This window comes from Terrapene carolina, unplaced genomic scaffold (genome assembly GCF_002925995.2).
Source record: "Terrapene carolina triunguis isolate 2854851 unplaced genomic scaffold, T_m_triunguis-2.0 Scaffold571, whole genome shotgun sequence".
Taxonomy (NCBI): domain Eukaryota; kingdom Metazoa; phylum Chordata; order Testudines; family Emydidae; genus Terrapene; species Terrapene triunguis.
Genome location: NW_020664922.1, coordinates 644,718 through 662,945, shown reverse-complemented (window position 1 = coordinate 662,945; position 18,228 = coordinate 644,718). Strand labels below are relative to the sequence as shown.

General features: G+C 47.2%; 1 protein-coding gene across 2 annotated transcripts; it reads left to right on the top strand.

The window, feature by feature from the left end:
* The first annotated feature begins 688 nt into the window (after positions 1-688).
* LOC112111254 (NACHT, LRR and PYD domains-containing protein 1b allele 2-like) lies at positions 689-17,196 on the top strand. 2 transcript variants are annotated; one of them, XM_029913298.1, is made up of 10 exons: positions 689-848; positions 3,469-3,525; positions 4,000-4,076; positions 5,912-5,976; positions 7,366-7,589; positions 9,744-9,994; positions 13,802-13,930; positions 15,158-15,299; positions 15,454-15,495; positions 15,891-17,196. In XM_029913298.1, the coding sequence occupies exons 2-10, from the start codon at positions 3,480-3,482 to the stop codon at positions 16,145-16,147; spliced, it is 1,233 nt and encodes a 410-aa protein (XP_029769158.1). In that variant the 5' UTR covers positions 689-848; positions 3,469-3,479; the 3' UTR covers positions 16,148-17,196. The 2 variants fall into 2 exon arrangements, with proteins under 2 accessions (XP_029769158.1, XP_029769159.1); XM_029913299.1 differs by lacking the exon at positions 15,454-15,495.
* The last annotated feature ends 1,032 nt before the right edge of the window (positions 17,197-18,228 follow it).

Below are 18,228 nucleotides of genomic sequence, written 5' to 3'. Positions count from 1 at the left end.
TCACAGAACATTTTGGTGTGGCTGAAGCTAAATTTTTTGTTTGGGTCGATAGAAAGTCATATGAAATTTTTTTTGTCCATCTCTAGTCCTGGCCTGTTTTTTACCTTTCAAGTTCACTCTCTCCTAAGTCTCTCCCACAGCTTTGAGCCATCCACAACAAGAGCGGAAGCCGTCCACTTGCACTAAAGCAGCCGATTCAGGTGAGTTGTGCTGAGCCCATGAAAATCTGGCCCTGTGGTCTGTTGTATCTCTTTATCCCAAGCTCATGGTGGAAGTACCTGAGAGTACGTCTATACTACCCGCCAGACCGGCGGGTAGCGATTGATCTATCGGGGATTGATTTATCGTGTGTAGTGTAGACGTGATAAATCGATCCCCGATCGCTCTCCCGTCGACTGCTGAACTCCAGCAGTGTGAGAGGCAGAAGCAAAGTCGACGGGGGAGCCGCGGCTGTCAATCCAGTGCTGCGGGGACGCGAAGTAAGTAATTTTAATTCGATCTATGATACGTCAACTTCAGCTACGCCATTCTCGTAGCTGAAGTTGTGTATCTTAGATTGACACCCCCCCCCCGGTGTAGACCAGGCCTGAGTATCTTACAGAGCTGTGTGTCTGTCATGTAATGCTAAACTTTCGCTCTCTCCGCCTCTGTCCGTTTGTCTGGGTGTCAGTGCAGGGGCTGGGAGAGCGTCACTCCAGGGTTAGTGCCTTCTCCTCTGATCTGGGAAGCCAACTCTCTTGTACCTCTCCATGGAGAACTCTGCTCTCTCTTATCTTTAGGACCAAAGAGCCACTTCACGCATTCAGGCGATGAGATTCCCCCTGGTGAAGGAGGGACACTAGCATCTGGTGAGTTGAGAATCGCTCATGGTGATAGCAGGGGCCCTGGGAGAAATTCACTGCTGTGATGGACTGTGACAGCCCTGGAACTGTATGTCAGACCAGAGTCATTGCAGGGGTTTGGGCCTGTTTAATTTTTCCCCTCAGGGAAGGGCCACATGGGGGTTGTTGCCTGATTTTAGGAGGTTAATATTATTATTTTGGATAGTATGGGTTATAGGCTCGCCAATCAATCTGATCAGAAGATAATAAAGGTTCTTGTCCCAGAATCTGGCTACACAGAAAATGCACAGGACCCTCGGGGGCATGACAGGACGCTCACACTGAGACCAATATAGTCTTAAAGACTTTTATTGAGATAAAAAGAAATTATAATCAAATGGCAAAATATCGGAGAGTTACAAATGCAATACTATTATTTTAAAGATACATATGATATTGTATCATAGAATCATAGAAGATTAGGGTTAGAGGAGACCTCAGGAGGTCATCTAGTCCAACCCCCTGCTCAAAGCAGGACCAATTCCCAACTAAATTATCCCAGCCAGGGCTTTGTTAAGCCCTGTTATATTATGTTTGTTATATACTATAACGCTTTTGATTGATAGACTCACACCCTTCCTTGATGACCTGATTATAAGAGACCAAGGACCAGCCTTGCCTCAGGTTCCTCAATTCTTTTGACTGGGAGGTGCAGATCTCAGAAGAAGCTGGCGCTAAGAGCTATTGAAGCTGACTTAGAATTTCACTTAACTAACAGACTAATAAACTAAGACAGACACTTGAAGCGTAGATTCTTAGACACTTAGAGGAGATAATGGTGTATTGTAGCATGGTGCGTCATCCCGCTTAGGAGGGCTCAAGAACCCATGCCCTATATGTCCAAATTTAGTTTCCTCACCCCCCCCACAATGTTGGGGTACACTTTCTCCATAAGCTGGTATGTGTGTACGTATTGATGACGTGTGCATACATATAAATGACATTAGATCATTCACACATTTGTTATTTTTGTTCTCCTGGTTCTTTCGGTTAAAGTTAAAGGTCGCTGCCATATATGGACCTTATGCTTTAACTTATCACTATCTATCTAGGTGAAAGCATACATATGTCTAGGACCTAACTTTGCCTTTGCTTAACATACAGGGTATGGCCTGTAGGTCTCTTGTGTTACAGCCAAACTACTTTAATATAAATCTATAAACCTATTATAATAAAACAAATAATCAAAACCGTAAGAAAAGAGATACAGGCAAGTAAGCTAGCTGTATAGGCTACAGGGTTGATAGAGGAAAGCAAAACCTGGGGTTGGCTTCCTGGAGTAAGTGCTAAATTTCATTCCCCTTCTCCTTCCAAAACATCCAACCTAAAGAGCGTTTCAGTGTTGGGTGGAGTGGCTGCTATGCAGCTGCTGTGCCCCACCCCAGAGGTGGCTACATTTCAGTGTATGGGTGAATAATATTCTGTGCATGCACAAGGATCATAGGTCCTTCACATATACATATAGGCAGGCCTCAGCTGGAATACTGTTTTACTGCATGTTCACTTTTTTTTTTTTTTTTTTCTTACTGTAACGGATTGGTGAGAGGCCCTCACAGCAAATTAAACACTTTAGGCCAGCTTCTGATCTCCGTTACCCCAGTGTAAATCTGGCTTTGGCTCCAGTGAGATCAGGATAGTTATTCTGGATTTACACCAGCATAAGTGAGATCAGAAGCTGCCCCTAACCTCATTAATTTCAGCCAAGTCCCTCTGGATTTACACCAGGGTCAGGGAGAGATTCTGATCTCAGCAACTCCATTGATTTCAATGAGGTGGCTCCATATTTAGCCAGATTCATAATGCCTTTATATAACTCAATGGTGTGGCCTCATCGGGGATACTTTGTGCAGTCCTGGGCACCCCATCTCCAAAGGGATATTGCAGAAGTGGGGGGGGGGTCACAGGAGGGTGGTGACAATGATTAGGGAGCTGGGAAAACTCCTATGGAGAGAGCTTGAAAAGACTGGGATTGTTCTATTGGAAAGGAATTGAATAAGAGGGGACATGATAAAAATATGTAAAATAATGAATGGCATGGAGAAGAGAGATCAGGCGCTTCAGTTCTCCTCTCCTCCTAACACAAGAACTAGGGGACGTTCAATGACATTGGAAGGTGGCCAATTCAAAACCGATGAAGTGAAATCCTTTCCATATAAGGTGTAATTAGCCGGTGGAACTTCCTGCCACAGGAAGTCACTGAGGCCAAGAATTTAACAAGATTCAAGAAGGGATTGGCTATTCATATGGATCACAAGAATATCCCGAGTTAGCATAATTCTTAATGGGATCGATTTTGCAGGATATATTGAGCCACCTGCTTCAGGGTTTAAGCCATTCTCTATTAGAGACCAGGATGAGACCTATGTGGGAGACAGATTACCCAACATCTGCTACTACAGGGTTCCTATACCTTCCTCCAAAGCATCTGCACTGTCAGAGGACACTAGGCTAGATGGATCTCAGCTCTGATCCAGTCTGGCAGTGCCTGGGTTCCTACCTGTGAGAAGTGCCGTGGGCCAAAAGGTGCTAGAGAACTGTGCTAGATATTTATATTGATTTATTCATACTGTAATTCCACACTCCCCAGCAATTGCCTTCATGAAGAGGCATCTTTCCTTCAGTGGCTCCAAGGCCGAAGCTGCAGGTGAGTGAGGCTGAAATTGACCGGGCGAAGTGGGGTAGTTTGAGGGGCCTGAGTGGATAGAATCCAGACGCTGCCTTGGCCTGCAGCTTGGACCATCCACACAACGTCCCCCTTTAGCTGCACTGGATTTCATCTGTTGATTGCTGGCACTGTCATCAGGCTGCTTTTTGACCGTGTTCTTCCCTGCACGGATTGGCTATTGGCTATCTCTCCCTCACAGCCTCTTCCCCTCCACACCTGCTCCTCACACCCTCCTCCATCACCCTCTCCCCTGTCCTCTTTCCCTTTGTCTCTCTGTTTAGCTAATCTCCACCTACGTTTTTAAAAAAAAAAAATTTAATATCCTCCAGGCTGCAGAATCTGCCTCTGCTCTGGCCTCATTTGTTTTTCACCAGCCCCAAAAACCCAATTGCACTTAAAAATAATCCCCTGGAGAATGTGTTACTTGAAATAATATCTCCCCGACTGCTGCAGGAAAACAAAGCAGGAAGGAGGATCCCACTGGGGACAACTGGGGAACGGACAAATGCAAACTGTGTCCCAGGGAGGAGGTAAGGGATTAGGTGTATTTTTTTTCCCTTGCTCATTGTCTGTCAGTCTCTTTCCTTATGTATTGTCTCCTTCTCTGGGGTTTCTGGCTGTGATTTCACCCTCTGAGCTGAGCCAGGGGTATTCTAACACCTCCACTGTTTAGATCAGAGAAAATTTATTTAGGCGGGATTGTGCCTGGTGGGCCAGTCAGGTGATGGCAAATGGAGGAATCGGAAACTATTTAAGGATATGTCTTCACGGCAGAAAAAAAGACGTGTTCTTAATTACGGTTATTTATTAGGTGTATTACGGTAGCCCGTAGGCGCCCCAGTTATGAACCAGTACCCCATTGTGCTGGGCTCTCTATATTATGTATTAGGTGTATTACGGTAGAGCCTGGGAGATCGAGGCGTGGACCACAGAACAAAGAGCGTTCAACTCGGGTTAAAATAGCAGTGTAGATGCAGCAACTCAGCTTTTGATTCAGATCAGCAGCTCCCGTTCAACCCTGGCGGCCCTATAGGCTTTAACGCGAGGTACTAACCTGATTTAAAAGCGGAGATACTGTGTTTTTGCTGCTAGTTTTACCTGTTGGCTAACCCAAGTTAATAACACAACTTGTATTTGCAAGGAAGACGTGTTCCCCGTGTGCCTTTGTCAGTGTCTGTCTGTTGGGGTATGTCTACACAGCAGCTGGGCGGTGTGATTCTCAGCTCGGGTGGATGGCCGCATACTGGCTGTGCTTCAGCTTGCACCCCAAAATAGTAGCGTGACCACGGAGCTCGGGCGAGACTGTATTCGGGCTAGCCTGAGCCACCAGCTGTGTTGCCACAGTGTGAATTTTTAGGCCCCCACTGCTGTGTAGACTTACCCTGAGTCTGTAATATCATAGATTCATTGATTTTTAAGGCCAGAGGGGACCATTATGATCATCTAGTTTGACCTCCTGCATAACCCAGGCCAGAGAACCTAACCTGCATCAAGCCCATAACTTCGGTTTGCACTAGAGTGTAGCTTTTAGAAGACATCCGGTCTTGATTGAAAGATTCCAGGTGATGGCGAATTCACCACATCCCCTAGGTCTGTAGTTATTCCAGTGGCCTTATGTATAGTCTGGATTTGTCCAGCTTCAGGTTCCAGCCACTGGGTCTCATTGTGCCTTTGTCTGCTAGATGATCAGAATGTAGATTGGGGAGAGGGGGGTTGGAAACCCGCTCTCCCCTTCAAGCACGTCTACAGGGATCGTGTCAGTTGCGTTTATTAAATGTTGGGTTTCAAATCTCTCTCGTAATGCATCATCAGAACGGCCAGTTCACACACCATTTCCCTTCATCTTTTGGTGTCTGTTATGCTATTTGTAACAGAGCCTGTTTATACATCAGGAGTCTGGCCAAATGCAGGTCAGAAGCCTAATCAGTTGTTTACATGCAGCTCTTCTTAGCTTCAGCGGGAGATATTCATGTAACTACGGGAATAGCTGGGCCCTGGACTGAATCGATCCGGAGTAGTCCCATCTCGCACCCACCTCAGTGCAGCTGGTAGCTTAGAGAGACGATTCATGACTCCACAGAACCTCTCTTCCTGCAATCCAGAGTGTGATCACACCTGACAGTTGTCAGTGAGGATCCCACCTCAGCTAGCTAAAGATAACCAGGTATCGTAGTTGTGACCTGGGGCATCTCGGTCACCTGGGATGCATCCGACCGTGGGGCTGGAATTCAGCTGATCACCGAGTCCTCTCTGCCAGATGCACTGCACGGGTCCCAGGCCACAGCAGACAAGATTCCCACCTCACAAGAGCTCTGCAGTGGGAATCCCCAGTGAAGCCGAGTTAATGCCTGTTCCTGTGTTTTAGGATCCTCCAGAAGAAATAAACCCAGAGATTATTCGGGGCCCAGATAGGAACCAGGAGACGTACAGGTGAGGACGGGGGCTGGGAGGTTGAAGTCGCCCCCTCTGCAGGAGTCTGTGTCTGTGAGCCCAGGCCAGTCCCTATCGCACTGAGACCTTCTCCACACTAGAGAATTTCACAATAAAATTCGCACTGGCGCTAACCCCCATTTATTTGCCCCAGGGGGAATGATGACCTAGACAAGGTTCTTCTGGCTTTTGGTGTGTCAATTAAATAAGCAGTGAAATTGTCTAGGGATAAGAGGCAATAACCACGGGAATGGTGACTGTGATTGTGAAATGCTCAGGCAAATTAGAGAGGCTACAAAGGCAGAAAACACAGTTGGGGGATTTCAGTTACCCCCTTACTGACTGGGTACGTCACCTCAGGACAGGAGGCGAAGAGAAAATTTCTAGACCCTGTAAATGACTGGAACAGGTCAGTGTCAGAAGACAGGACACTAGGCTAGATGGACCATCGGTCTGACCCAGTATGTCCGTTCTTGTAGTGCTTCCTCCCTGTCAACCTTGGCCGCTCAGCCTTGCTCCGCCACCTCGTGGCCGATAGCCAATTGACAAGGGACTAGTGTCAGAAAAGACTCTAGGGCCCTGGCCCCTTTGGCAGGGCAGCACAGCTGCCTGTCTTTTAGCTCAGATCCCTGGCTGGGGCAGACAGCAAACAGTCAGGCTCAAGCCCTGTGGGTAGAGCAGAGCAGTAGCAATCTATAGTAAACACAGACAAGCCATCTGGCCTACATTGGGTAGACTGCCCCCCAGGGGTGGGGTTGGCAGTAGGGGGACCCGGGCCCACTCTACTCCACCGGGTCCCAGTCCAGCACCCTACCAGTGGCGAGTGGTCCCCCCATGGGTCAGCGGGGGTCCTACTGAAACATGCTGACTGGTTTCAGCAACACAACCAGACTAATACCTGGTTTCCCTGGGCTACTTCCTACCCCTACCGGTTCGTAGAGCTCCATTGCTTGCAGGTCCTCAGTCTCCTTGGGGTACTCTGCCGCTGGCGGCTCCTGGGGGTATTCCTCTAGTGGCAGTCCTGGTGGCTCCTCAGGGTATTCAGCCAATGGCAGCCTCCACAGATTCCCTCCCTCGGGGTCCCGCTCCAAGGGCAGGGGTTGGCACAGCTTGGGCCCTGGACCAGGGACCAGCAGCAAGTCCGACTCCTTCCCTGGCTCCGGCCAACTGAGCTGGAGGCCCCGCTTCTTATGCTTCCTGTTCTGCCCCTCCGCTTCTGGCGCGAGGGACTGGCCTGGCTCTGCCCACCAGAGGTTGGGGAGTGGTTCCTCCCTGCGGGCCTTGGAGGTTCTTATGACAGCAACTCAGTTAGTCCAGGAGATGTGGGATGGTTCCATCTAGCGCTGCTTAGCCCTGTTCTTTTATTTTTCCCTTCCCTGCACTGTGCAGAGTTCACCTCCCCGGAGCAGGCTCATTCCGTTGCTCTGAAACCGAACTGGGACTCGAGGTGAGGGCAGCAGTGACCGTCCAGTACAGATACGGCTTCTGGGATCAGCATCTGAGTGTATGGAGCACTCCTAAATGGATGATCGCTGGCCCTTTGTTCAGCATCCAGGCAGAACCGGCCGGGGCCGTGGCCGCCATTCACCTCCCGCACTTCCTGTGTCTCAGAGGTACCGTAGCCAAGGGCAATAACTGGGCTTGACACCTTGACTGAGAACTGGGAGGTAGAGCCCAAACCATGTGCCCCAGACAGAACTGCTCACCTCCCTCTCTTCATGTGTTTCAGAGGCAAGGTAGAATCATAGAATATCAGGGTTGGAAAGGACCTCAGGAAGTCATCTAGTCCAACCCCCTGCTCAAAGCAGAACCTAATCCCAACTAAATCATCCCAGCCAGGGCTTTGTCAAGCCTGACCTAAAAACCTCTAAGGAAGGAGATTCCACCACCTCCCTAGGTAACCCATTCCAGTGCTTCACCACCCTCCTAGTGAAAAAGTTTTTCCTAATATCCAATCTAAACCTCCCCCACTGCAACTTGAGACCATTACTCCTTGTTCTGTCATCTGCTACCACTGAGAACAGTCTAGATCCATCCTCTTTGGAACCCCCCTTCAGGTAGTTGAAAGCAGCTATCAAATCCCCCCTCATTCTTCTCTTCTGCAGACTAAACAAGCCCAGTTCCCTCAGCCTCTCCTCATAAGTCATGTGCTCCAGCCCCCTAATCATTTTCGTTGCCCTCCACTGGACTCTTTCCAATTTATCCACACCCTTCTTGTAGTGGGGGCCCCAAAACTGGACACAGTACTCCAGATGAGGCCTCACCAATGCCAAATAGAAGGGAACGATCACGTCCCTCGATCTGCTGGCAATGCCTCTACTTATACAGCCCAAAATGCCGTTAGCCTTCTTGGCAACAAGGGCACACTGTTGACTCATATCCAGCAGGATATGTAATAATTGTAATCCCAATCATACCTATCACAAAATCATGAATGGTGTGGTGAAAGTGTTATTTATCCCTTTACATAACGCAAGAACCAAGCGTCACTCAGTGAAAGTGATAGGCAAAATTCTGTGCATTAACCTTTGTAGATTTGGCAACACCAAAAAGATTCACTAATCTTTGTTGTCCCCTCCTTTCCCCCACCTCCCACCCCCCGAATTATTCTTTTTTTGCGCGGGGCGGGGGGAAGCCTAAAACAAAAAATTACAAAAAAAAATTGAAATGTTTTATTTTAACATTTTTTAAAATAATTTTTTTTTTTTTTAGGTTTTCGGGGTTTTGTTTGTTTGTTTGTTTGTTTGTTTGTTTCCAAATTTCCTTTCATTTTATTTTTAGAAGTTCAAAATCATTTAAAAAAAAATGGTTGAAACTGAAACAAAATGTTTCATTCCATCCGAAACAATTTTTTTTTTTTTTTACTTTCAAAATTCCAACAAACTGAAAAATGGCTTTTGCCCACCTTTAATCACAATGCATAATCGCTATCATGATGAGGGTCACAGTTGTAACCCTACTATCAATAGTACTGCAATCCCAGTGGCTGTGTTAATCATATTTACAACCATAGTCATGATCAATCACAATTATAATCAAATAATAATTGTTACTGGAATTTTAATCCCACCCATAATTATAATCTTTACTGAAACAGTTGTAATCAGAATTTTAGTAATTACCACAATCTTAACTGAAATGACAGCTCTAATTACAATTTTAGTCATTGCCACAAACTTAATTGAAATTTCAGCCCTGATCACAGTTATAGTCACTACCACAATTGCTGTCAGAATCAGGACTGTATTGATTACCATTTTAATTTTGATTGTAACCTATTTACACTGATGGTTACAAATTTGAGTATCAGATTTGTGATCATGATCATTAATATAGTACTGAGCACTATTAATACAGGGCTTTTCATCCATAGATCTTCAAGTCATTTACCAAGGCTGATTGAAGTAGAAATGATTGGACTGTGAGCTTTGATTTAGCTCTGGGAGTGTAGACTCTACAGGGCTCTGCTCCCATTTCCAGGAGTCTGTACATACGGGCCATGCTACGCTGGACAGCAGCTGCTTGGCTGTCCAGGAGTAAATACAAACCCAGGCTAGCAGTAACTAAGGGAGCAGGCTGGGAGCTCCCAGGGAGCGGGGTCAGACCGAGCATAGGGAAGGGGGGACATCCAAGCAGCCCCTAGAACTCCTTCCATAAGGGGGGCAGGAACAGGCGTTTGCAGAACTCAGGTGGATACGTGGCCTCTCTGACAGCAAGAAATCACGACAAGCTAATGGAGCATCATTTGCGTTGTGTCCCACTGACAGGGGCTGACACCTCCCGGATTCAAATCGCCCATTTCATCGAGGAGGGGATGACTCTGGAGAAGCCAATGCAAGTGAGGCCGTTCCACGCCGTGCTGGAGAACCCCAGCTTCTCCCTGTATGGAGTGGTCTGGGGGAATCGCTCCAAACCACCAGTGCTGATCCACTCCATTGTGCTGCTCTACTGGGCACTCAAGATGGCAAAGACAACTCTTCACCTCTACATCATCCCCAATGACCACTCCCGGTTCAAGGTAACTGAGAATCAGCTACAACCTACAATCGGTGTGAGCCGCCCTATAGCAGAGAGCATGGCATAATTCACAAGGCATGCAGCTGGGGTGATAGCTGTGCACTGAAACATATTTCTGAAGACCAATTTCTGCCACTAGGCATTTCACTCCAACAATTCCCTGCTCTGACTCTAGTGTGCTGGCTGACCTTGGGCAAGTCACTTCCCCGTTCTGTGCCTCAATTTCCCCATCTTTTTAAAATGGGGATCATGATGCAGCCTTGCCTGTGTAATGCACTTTGAGATCCACTGATGAAAACCATTATATAAGAGTTAGGTATTATTATTTATTATTAATAATATTTTATTGTTACATCACCCAGAAAATGATCTAATAGATTAGCAGTGAAAAATGATTAAGAAGGTTACTTATGCACCTTCTGTTTTGGTCCCAGATTTATTGTGTTCAGATAACCTTAAACTAGACACTTCAAACTTGGCTTGTTCTGTAGATCTCACTGAGACTGAAGCATCAAGCCGATTTTGAAATAAACCGGTTCAGGAGCTTTAAAAATGATAACAGTCTAATGGCAAATGATGATGGAAAAATTAATAAATCATGGACTTCTGGGTTGGTGTTCTGGATAACCCAGGCTGCTGAAACAAGAAGTTCTTGCTGATCCTTTGCAGTATAATCTTATAGGTTCAGAAATGGAGTCACAGGCATGGTGGAACTTCTGCGTGGACTGTGAGGCTGCTGCTATCCTCATGGAGAATCTGGAGCTGTATATTGGCTATGTCTACCTTTCCATGTCCTACTACTTTGATAGTCATGAAGTGGTCTCGAGGCCAACAGCCCAGTTCTTGAAGAAGCAGTCCCATGAGCAGGGGGAGCATGCAGAAAAGTTCCTGAAATACCAGAACAAGCAATTGTGCTGCAAGCCATCAAGAAGCCAGAGCAGGGTGAGTGGGGGAAGAGAGTGGAAGCCCTTCACCGGTCACTGTAGCTGGAGAAGACTGGGAACAGGTCCTGCTACCAGACCTCCTCAGTGTCTGAATACCTGGATGAGCAAGTGAAGGTTATCAAGCATCTGGGAGACAATCTCATCAACCTGTTGTCAGGCTTCCTGGGAGTACCCTGGTTTGTGAGGCACCTCACTACAATGTACCCTTAGCATAAGGAAGTCTTGTCTGTGCCTGCTGGGGTCAGCTCCCCAACTCCACCGACAACACAAGCACTGCCTTCCTGGCCTACGCAGGCCACGCGCTCTCCCTGCAGGTTAGCTATAGGCACACTCCACCCTTCGAGCCCTCCAAGCATTTTCCTGAAATGTCCAGCCCCTGTTCCACTGAACACTTGCAGTATTCAGATTCGCTGCTCCCAAAGAAGCAGTACGCACCAGCTTACCAGTTGCACCTCAGATCACCGCTCCACTTAACACACAGCACTGAGATGTGTTCATAGTGGAAACTGCTAAATAAGCTTTTATTCAAGTAGAGAGATGTGAGAAGTATCAAGGAAAAGTATGGGAGACAAATGGTTACATGTGAAGCCAAATCATCACTTGTCTTCTAGAGCCTAGACTTCATTCACCAGATATAATTGCTGTCTATTGAAGTTTAGCGCCCCTAAAGTCTCTGCGGCATTCTCCTGCCAGGTTGGCTGTGACCCTGCTTTTATATGACAGAACACGCTGACCATTCCCCTCCTCAGGGCAGGATCCATGCTGTGCCTCCGTACCCCTAGTTATACCCCCCAAATCTGTTGTCTTCACTCGTGAACAGTCTACCCCCCAGCTGTTTGTGTTTTCCTTACAGCTTTCTCCTCTTGCTGCATTTGCCATTTCTGATTAGCCTCAGGCTCAGTAATGTAGATAGGCCTCCACTGTGAAGCAGACTAGCCAGAGAGAGAAACCTGACATGAGTGTGTTTATCACCTTCTGGTGACCTGCCTTAACTTGCATACCTGAAGAAGAGAACTTTCAGTACAGATACTTAATTCCTTAAGCATTGTCCAGGCATACATTGCCTGATGATTATGATGACCAATGGGCTTCTGCCTCTTGGAGGAGACCTCACATGCCACGCTTTGGTAAACTGAATAGGCACACATCTGACCCAGGGGATTCCTGGAAAACTCTATGCACCTGCTGTGTCTTCTGCCAGTTGGCACCAAGAGGTTCCCGGATCACACTTGGGAGTGCTCCAGAACGGCATGGGAGAGCAGCTGTTTGGCAAGCACATACTGGAGGAGAGCAGCTGATCTCTCCATTAGGAAGTTTTGTCCTAAAGACCGGTGTCCATCGCAGAGACTGTGACGCACCAGTAAGCTCTCGTTCCTTTGCATATGATTTGCTGAGAAAATGATGATCTGCAGTGGGCAATTTCTGATCAGAAAAAGGGGTGCGCCCTGGGGTGGCTGGCCCTTTACAAGGAGATGGGTCTCAGCCCCACCAGTGACACTGTTAGTGCCTCTCCCCAAATGGGGGAAATGAAGATACTCATGTGACGTGGGTCCTGTGACTCAATTAGGCCTCTGGCGTAGGTAAGGTAGTGGTGTGGGAGTGAACCAGAAGTTTGTCTCCTGGTGTCTCCAAGCCAAAGAGAAGACAGCCCAGGGAGCGTTTGGATCTTTTCCTGGGGGCAGTAAAGACTCCAGATAAAAAGGTCTGGAAGTGGCTGCGCCATGAAGAGCAGAGCTGGGAGTGTAATGTGTAAATGTTTAACCGTGAGGGTATCTAACCACTGGGACAACATACCAAGGGCTGTAGAGGATTCTCTCTCACTGGATGGAGAGGGTGATGTTTATCTAAAAGATCTGCTCTAGGTCAAGCAGTGGTGTTGTAGCCATGTCGGTCCCAGGATACTAGAGAGACCAGGCAGGTGAGGTCGTATCTTTTGCCCAGTAAAAGATATGACCTCACCCACCTTGTCTGCTCTAGTGCAAACAGGAATGATCTTAGGGCAGTTCTGTGGCCTGCGATATACAGGAGGTCAGACTAGATGATCAGAGTGATCCCCTTCTGGCCTTGGAAGCTATGAATCTGTGCAATAAACCAGCCCCAAGCAGGGGTGTTAGTGGCCAAGAGAAAGCAGCAGTCGGGCTCTTGAAGAGAGGGAACTGAAGGTGGGGTGCCTACAGGGCCACCTCGTGCCATGAAGTCATGTTCTGGGGGTGGTGTCCCTGTTTCAAGGGGAAATGAGCTCCTTGGGACAGGGATTGTCTTTGTACAGCACCTGGCACAATGGGGTCCTAGCCCATGATTGGGGTTCCTGGGTGCTATAATAATAATATATGAAATTAATGGATGCAAACTATTCGCCCAGTTCATTATAAAACTAACCTTTCCCTGAGAGAAGTCTGCCCTCCTAATACAAGATACAGCTTTTCTCGGTCTAAGCCCTGGTCTACACTGGGGGTGGGGCGGGGGGAGGAGGGATTGATCTAAGTTAAGCAACTTCAGCTACGTGAATAATGTAGCTGAAGTCGACATACTTAGATCGACTTACTGTGGTGTCTTCACTGCGGTGAATCGACTGCTGCTGCTCCCCCGTCGACTCTGCTTGCGCCTCTCGCGGCGCTGGAGTACAGGAGTCGACGGGAGCGCACTCGGGGGGGTCGATGTATCGCATCTAGTCTAGACGCGATATATCGATCCCTGCTGGATCAATTGCTGCCCGCCGATCCGGTGGGTAGTATAGACATACCCTAAGTAACAAAGACCCTTCTTTCGGAGGGCTGTTGTGTGGGAGGGGAAAGGGAACTTGGCAGCTGCTGTTGTGTTTTCTCTGTGTAGCTCCAATAAAGGATGGTGCTTGTATGTTACAGGCCGTTGATGACTATGAAAAGAAGTGTCCATCAAGGCTGGTGTCGACATCTCTTCGGACCCATAAGCCCCTGACCTTTGATTCTCGTTACGTTGTGTCCAGTCAAGCAAACATAGAGGTGACTCCCAAGGCAAGTGAGATGATCCTCTTTTTCTTCCATAGAGGCCGGAAAAACATCCTGGTTCTCTGTCCTGTTGGGGAGTGGTGGACTGGGAGTTAAAGCGCTTGGCTTTTGTTCCTGCCTCTAGTAGCGAGTCAGAACAGGGGGCGCTGTGAGTCAGGACTCCCTTCTAGTCCCAGCTGTTGATCATTTGTCTAGTCAGTTGCTTGACCAGGCTTGGTTCATTATTTCGTTATGAAATATACTCAAGAGACCAAATAAACAATGTCAATCAGGCTTATTAGTATGGTACAGGAAAAAGGTTCTGTACGATACCAGTCTTCGAGGAGCCGACCTGCGTAGTGATGTTACATTCACCTTACACAGAAGATGTGCTCCCCAAAGTTACACATTTCAGCTGGTATTGTTTATATGATCTTACAGGCTACACATCTCTTTACACGTCACTAAAATCCAACCCATCAGTTTGCTCCAGTTCTCTAACTTCTTTTGGTTCTTCCTTATCTTGGTTTTGGATACTAACATTCCAGGTAGTGGTCCGTGAAGGTCCTTCCCTAGCTTGTATTAAGACATAGAACAAGTGTATCTTGATCCTGACAAGTTTCCTATCAGTTTATGCCCAATGCTTACTTCAGCTACTGCAGGACGTAATGGGATACTTAGCATAAGTGAACACGATTATGGTATAGACCAGTTTAGGCTACATCACTGTTGCAATATTTGTACTTAATGTTATTGGTGCGTAATGCATACCAGTAAATATGGTATGGATAATACATATTATGATTTTTTTTTTTTATGCTAGCCAGCATATATTAGTCAACACCCCTCTGGAAAGGGAGTGAGGCCTACTCTTTAGAGCAGGGGAGCCTGGGAGTCAGGACTCCTGGCTTCTTTCCCTAGCCCAGGGGGAGTAGGGTCTATGGGGTTACAGCAGGGGCCCTGGGAGCCCAGACTTGTGGATTCTATTGCCAACTGTGGAAGAGGAGTGGGGTCTAGTGGGTTAGAGAAGGAGATTTGGACTCAGGACCTCTGGGTTCTATTCCCAGCTCTGCCATTGTCTGCTGTGTGGACTTTGTGCCTCAGTTTCCCCAAACACAGGACTGGGCCAGAGAATGTTTTTGCAATTCAAAAATTTTCTTTGGCCTGCTCTAACTAACATACCATATCCCCTTTCCGAGCCTTGCTGGCTCAAGAGGGGGTCACCCTGAATGCAGTTCTTTTGTTTTCAATCAGGAGCTGGAGTTTTGTAACATCCAAGCAGAGTGTCTGCAGTCATATATGGAAATCTACACCAAGGACATTCAGGGGGGACTGGAGTTCAGCTTGGTAGAGAAAATTAACAAGGAGCCCATCTGGGAGGCACATGTGAGACCAGGTAGGCTCAGCTCAGCAGGAGATCACGGCAGGGGAGAGGTTTGTGCATGGTGCCCCAATCTGCTTCTGCTGATGGCTAGTTCAAAACCTAGGAATAGGATCTTCGTCTTTGACTCCATCTCCTGTCTGACTTCCCATTTCTCTCTCTCTCCCAGAGGATGCGACGCTTTCTGTTTCATCTGCCCAAACTCAAACAGGTCAGTAGAAATGTACTCAGGCTCCAGTACCTAAGGCCATTTCTTCTCTCAGACAGAGCCCTCCAGTGAGAAGCCCAGAAAACAGAGCATTAAACCCCATCTAGTCCATGTGTTGTGTGGCGTAAATGTGCAGCTGTTAAACAGCTGTCAAGATCCACAACAGAGGTGGCTACACTTCAGCGCTGGAAGAGGCATCTCTGCCCAGCACTGCTATGTGGCTACCAACTTTGCACCACACCCTAGAGATGGCTGCATGTTAGCACTGGGTGAGCGGTCCCTCTCTATCTAGCTGCAAGGCTAAATAAGGTGACATTCATTTGGGAAATGTAAGATGATCAAAAGACAGCATGATAAACCTCCATTCATTCTCTCTCCCCTTCCTCATCCTCACCTAGATGAGCATTTTGTCAACCAGCACCGAGCACAGCTGATCCAGCGGGTGATGGCAGTGGATGGCATCCTGGATTCATTGTATGGCCCCGTTCTGGATCTGGAGCAAATCCAGAGCATCAGAGCGGAGAGATCCAGTGTGGAGAAGATGAGGAAGCTGTACGAGCTGGTGCCTAAATGGGACAATGACTGCAAGGACCGGCTCTACCAGGCACTGAAGGAGAAGCACAGACCTCTAGTGGAAGAGCTTGAGGGGATATAGATTGTCCCTTGGGGGCAGCAGCATTCTAGTGGGGGGACAGGATGTGCTTCAAGATCTTCTCCCAATTCCAAATGACCAGCCCAACAGCCGGAGTCCATAACCCATAACAGTGTCCGTCAGGTGCTGGTCTTCTGCTTCTTAACACACCCAGCTTATTGTGCTAAGGTGAATACTTGTCTCGTGATGAGAACAGCTGGGGCGTGGGAGTCGGGAGTCCTGGGTGGTGGTCCTGGCTCTGGAAGGGGAGTGGGGTTTAATGTTTGGTGAGGGGGGCAGGGCTGGGAGTCAGGTTGCCTGGGTTCTATTTCCTGAACCAAACTGGGGGGATCGAACTCCAAAGTCAAGGTTCCCTCATAGAAAATGCTCTGCTGGCTACTCACGTATTTAGGCTCCACTTCTTCAGTTGTCTGGACTGCTATGCTTGGGAGTCGCCTTTGAGACTTCCATGAAGGTCTGCGTAGGCAAAGGTATCGACCCGAACAGATCCAACTACCAAAGAGCTCAGGTGCCTTCACCGACCACAGGGGAATGTACAGAAATGATATTAAATCTCTCCTGTGGGGTGGGTGTGCTGGGAATCAGACCCCCAGTTTGGGGAGATTAAGGTCATCTAAGGTCCCCAGTTATTTCCAGTGGTCTGTAGCTAAGGAAACTGTCAAAGGTGAGTGAGCCATTCCTGATGCCACCTTTGCTGCTGTCAGCTAAAATATCAGTACTTTTGCACTGACTGAGTTCCTGGAATCCAAAGGACTCCCTGTGCTTTTGCAGTCTTGCAGCCAGAGAGTGGAAAACCTGATCTGTGTAGGCTCCAAGGGGGTCTGAACTTGATGGAACAAACTTTCCAGACAACAAGTCTCTCTCTCTCTCTCTCTCTCAAAGGTGTCACATTAGCACTGGAGACCTCATGGTACTGCAAAGAGAGTAGAGTGAATCATGGATTTTCTGGCTTGGGGGCTGAACCAAAAAATCCAAACAAAAAAATCTGTTCGATTTGAACAGAAAACGGTTTCTTTCCTTTTGTTGTTGAATCGAAAATAATTCTTTTAGAATCAGCCTTTATTTTATTTTAAATCTTAAATTTTTTTTTTTTTTTTTTTTTAGTTGATTTGGCTATTTCAGGTGTTTTCCACATGGTTTTTTGGTTTGTTTTGAATTGGCCAAATTTGAAATCAGAACACCTGTTTGATTCAAAAAGTCTAATCAATTTTTTTTCCAACCGAAACTAGTCATCAAATTTGACGGGGGGTATAGGGCTTTTCTTCACATGGCCAATAATCTGTCTCACCTGAGCAATCATACTGACATCAACTGCTCGTTTTTTCCAACTTCCACATTCTTGGAAGGCAAAAGTTGGGCACCCTGGGTGCCCACAATCTCAACACCATCCTTAGCAATATGTATTTGTCTGGTGAAAGTGGTGCCTGGGCTGGATGTCATGTAGTGAATGAGATGGGAATTTCATGGATCATCAATGTTAAGGCCAGGAGAGACCATTGTGATCATGTAGTCTGACATCCTCTATAACAAGCCAGAGAACCTCCCCGAATGAACTGGATGCTCTAATGTAGATTCTTCTTAGAGTTATTGTCCGTATATATATTCTATTGTTTGGTGCATGAGCAAGCACCCAGGGCACTCAAGCAGGACACTTTTGATCAGCAGCACCCATTGGGGCAGTGCATTCACCCTGAGCACCCTCATGACTGCAACGAAAGGCATGTAGGGCAGGGCTATCCCAGATGCCCCTGAACTCCCTCTCAGCTCTGAGTTGGTGTTTTCACACTTAGCCTCTTCACGCACTGTGTGGCCTTCTTTTATCTTGTCAGTACATTGTAAGCAGACAGTAGTTAAGATAAAGTTTTGGCGTTAGGTATTTTTAGATGGAATTTGTTGTCGTTGTTCAGAAACTTTCCTTTTCCGTTCCTGGGAGGTACTTGGTGCTAGAGCTGGTGAAAGTTTTCAGATGAAACTTTTTTTTTTTTTTTTTACCCCCACTGAAAAATGCATATTCAGGTTGACCAAAACATTTTGGAGTTCAATTCACCAAATTGTTTCAGCCCTCCCCCGCACCAAAAAAAAAA